General features: G+C 41.0%; 1 protein-coding gene across 1 annotated transcript; it reads left to right on the forward strand.

Moving 5' to 3' along the window:
- Window positions 1-398: 398 nt before the first annotated feature.
- LOC309491121 (dynein light chain roadblock-type 2-like) lies at window positions 399-3,105 on the forward strand. The gene is made up of 5 exons (XM_082160572.1): window positions 399-491; window positions 605-680; window positions 1,418-1,585; window positions 1,683-1,724; window positions 2,926-3,105. Coding segments are annotated over exons 1-5 (291 nt in total). The 5' UTR covers window positions 399-488; the 3' UTR covers window positions 2,928-3,105.
- The last annotated feature ends 810 nt before the right edge of the window (window positions 3,106-3,915 follow it).

Here is a 3,915-nt window from a genome sequence, read left to right on the forward strand (position 1 = left end):
TATTCATTTTTTAACTGTGCAAGTTATTTGATTACACTTTCTTACCAGGTTCTTCAAAAAGTCTAGTCACAATCAATCAAAACAATGTAACGTTATACAATCATAACTTAGATGATTCACAAATAATCACAATAATTTAGAAAACATTATGCGATAAAATTTCAAATTGGAGCCTGTACTCCGTCGATTCTTGCACCGAACAACACAACAAGATGACAATTAATAACAATAATAATTTAAGCTCCTTATTATGTAGCCGAATCTGTGCTGTGGTTTGTATTGGCCGCCTCCAATTTTCCCTTTGTTTTGCCACCAGCTAGCGCCGTGACGTAACTGTGACGTCGGCTCGAAATTGGTCTATTTACTTCTGTTTCCGTAGCAACGAGGAACAAACATTGACATTGGTTTGTTCAGACCATAGACGGTTCAGACAGACAACTTAATTTCAACACATTTCTTACAAACGGAAAACTCACCTGTGCTGCAATATGGTAAACTACTTTATTTGATCTATATTTTTGTTCAATTATTCGTACAAATTATATTTACGTTATGTCTTATACTCGTGTATTAATCTGCCTAACTGTTCTGTTCATCTCTGAAGTCTATAATAGACAACAGTTTAAAGAGGATTCAACGCTATGCTGGTGTTATTGGCTATATAATCTTTAACAAAGAAGGTAATGTAGGCCTAATCACAATTTACCATAGTTTTACTGTACTTATATTAACCCTTTAAAACCGGATGTGTCGTCGACGACACAGCCAACAAAGCTGTATTCATGTCACTGTAACGTTACTGCTAACTATTTAACCGTTTGCACTATCAAAATAATTCAAATAGTTCCTGAAAGTAGATAATGCATATCATGTATAATGTAGAATTTTACAGTAAAAAAATCTAATTATGTGAAAAACACCTATTTTAGCTTCAGGTTCTAAAGGGTTTTTAACTGTTATATTTATAATATAATATCATATTTTACAAAACTACATAGGATAAGTATAGAGAATGGATAATAAAATATTATAGAATATAATATAATCATTTACAAAACACATAGGATAAGCTGGTATAGAGAATGGCTAATGTAATATCATAATTAAACAATATAGGCTAATTAACATAAAGTAACATTTTACAAAACTACAGAGGATAAGCTGGTATAGAGAATGGATATAATATAATATTATATTTTACAAAACTATATAGGATAATCTGGTAAAGAGAATGGATATAATATAATAAAATATAATATGGTAGAGTTATACTAAATAATCAACAATAGTGATGAAGAAACTGATTTTGCATGAGGATTAGAATTAAGCTGCTTTTTTATGATAAATACTATAAGTGTGAAACTAGTTTGTTTTCTAGAAGCCGTAGTTCCATTGATCTTAACTTGGTCATTTTCAGGCATTCCCATCAAAACGACACTAGATAACGCGACTGCGGTGAAGTATGTGGGACTGCTGCATCAGCTGACTATGAAAACCAGGAGCATGATCAGCGACATCGACCCCCAGGACGACCTGACGTTACTGCGCATCTGTACCCAGAAACACGAGATCATGGTGGCGCCAGGTGGGTCAGCGCATTATCAGCCCGTCTTACTTATCTTATCAGGCTGTTAACGCTCATATCCTGTAGCTCTCACCATTTTTTACCTATTTTCCTCCAGATAAAGAATTCCTGATGATCGTCATCCAGAGACCAACTGAATAGAGCCCAACTGAACAAATAAACACGATGAGTCATGTCATCTTCTCCTCTTACTGTCACCTGCACCTCATGTAACATGTATAGTATATGTATTTCCTGCAGTGGTCAAAGTCCACCCTTAGGGAGAAGAGAACAATTATCCAGGATGAAGTCTGAAATCTTGAGGAAGAAGGGAGAAGAGCAAAATCCATCGGGCTCGCAACCCAAGGTGCCTGGACGAGGTGGAACCTCCCCAAGAGAACGATCACATGGAGTGAACTGTGGCGGCTGGAGCCCTTCCGTATATCCTTTCTACTCCGAGCAGTGTATGACACCTTACCAACCCCAGTCAATTTGCACAGGTGGGGGATGAGGGAGGACCCACTGTGCAGGTTGTGTGGTGGGAAAGGAACAATGGCGCACATTCTGTCAGGGTGTAAGATTGCATTGACACAGGGAAGATACAGGTGGCGCCGATGACAAGGTGTTGGCAGTGCTCGCAGACATCCTGGAGCAAGAAAGGAGGAAGAAACAACCAGCCAAAGTAAGACCAATGCGGAGCATTATTGCCTTTGTGAAAGAGGGCCAAAGACCTGTCGTCCACAGCCAAGCCAGGCAGAATCTCCTGCAGTCAGCCCAGGGATGGGAAATGGAGGTTGATCTCTGGAGGAAACTCCACTTCCCCGAGGCGGTATTGTCCACAACTCTAAGGCCCGACATTCTCATGTGGTCTCCAGAGGGAAAGTGGAGTTGACGGTGCCGTGGGAGGAGGGCTGTGAGGAAGCTGCAGAGAGGAAAAAAGCCAAATACCAGCAACTCGTCCAAGACTGCCAGGACAAGGGGTGGACAACATGGCTGATGACGGTGGAAGTCGGATGTCGAGGATTCCCAGCTCAATCTGTGTGGAATCTATTGACAAAGGTTGGATTGAGAGGCCACTTGAGGAAAGCAGCCTTCGTAGGCTGGGAGAAGCGTCAGAGAGAGCCTCCTATTGGCTCTGGCACAAGAGAGAGGGCACAAGCTGGAAGCCTGGAGGAGAGGGGCAGTGACCTGGCCAGTCACTGCTGACCCGCTAACTGGAGGGTGTTGTGGTTAAGGGTCGAAACACCCAGTGAAGGTTGGGGACCACCTGGTGACCTCTCTCCCAGGCCAAGGCTTCATCCATTATAAATGGGTGTATGGTAGCATCGCAGATGTATTCTACAACCTGATGATCGTCATCCAGAGCCCAACTGACTAGATGGCATACTCACTAAATTATATTCTTTAAAACATGTAAATTTGTTTGTACACTGCCCTAAACAAGTATAACATTTCGTCAAGTGAATAGCTTTTAAAATTCACTTTGCATTGTGATCGATTGCATGTCAAGTCATCAATAAATAAGTGATTTGTTGTCTTTATTATGGAGTATCTGAGTGTTTAAGGTCTTCTGAATGTAAAGTGACAGTTTTGCTATGGCTGATATATATATATATATATATATCAGATAGATAGATACAAGCTGCTTTTTTATGATAAATGCTATAAGTGTGAAACTAGTTTGTTTTCTAGAAGCCGTAGTTCCATTGATCTTAACCTGGTCATTTTCAGGCATTCCCATCAGAACGACACTAGACAACTCGACGACGGTGCAGTATGTGGGAGGCTGTTAACACTCATATCCTGTAGCTCTCACCATTTTTTACCTATTTTCCTCCAGATAAAGAATTCCTGATGATCGTCATCCAGAGACCAACTGAATAGAGCCCAACTGAACAAATAAACACGATGAGTCATGTCATCTTCTCCTCTTACTGTCACCTGCACCTCATGTAACATGTATAGCATAGCCTTCTCTGTCAGCACAGGTTTTACATGTGATAAATGCAGGGAGATAGTCAGGCTGGCGGAGAAGATTTCAGAACTAGAGACACGCATCCCAACTTTAATCGAGGTTAATTGTAAGAGTGCAAGGGCTTTAGATACTGCTTTGGATGCGACTAGCTTAGTGAACTCTGTACACTGTTCAGTTCCGGCTGTAGTAGAGCCCGTGCAGCAGGGCAATTGGGTGACAGTGAGACGCTATAGTCGCGGGACAAAACACCGTTCTTCCGTTCCGATTACAACATCAAACAGATTCTCCCCACTCAGTGAAACACCCACTGAGAATCCTGTTGATTGTGCCCTAGTTATTGGCGATTCTATTACACGGAACGTGAAAATAGAGACAC

This window comes from Leuciscus leuciscus (genome assembly GCF_965113295.1).
Source record: "Leuciscus leuciscus genome assembly, chromosome: 25".
In the NCBI taxonomy this organism is placed as follows: Eukaryota; Metazoa; Chordata; class Actinopteri; order Cypriniformes; family Leuciscidae; genus Leuciscus; species Leuciscus leuciscus.

Bases quoted from the DNA above. Each gene is read 5' to 3' on its own strand.
- LOC309491121 (XM_082160572.1), top strand. The intron at 681-1,417 runs GTAATGTAGGCC...GGTCATTTTCAG, and splicing joins TATAATCTTTAACAAAGAAG to GCATTCCCATCAAAACGACA. The intron at 1,586-1,682 runs GTGGGTCAGCGC...ATTTTCCTCCAG, and splicing joins CGAGATCATGGTGGCGCCAG to ATAAAGAATTCCTGATGATC.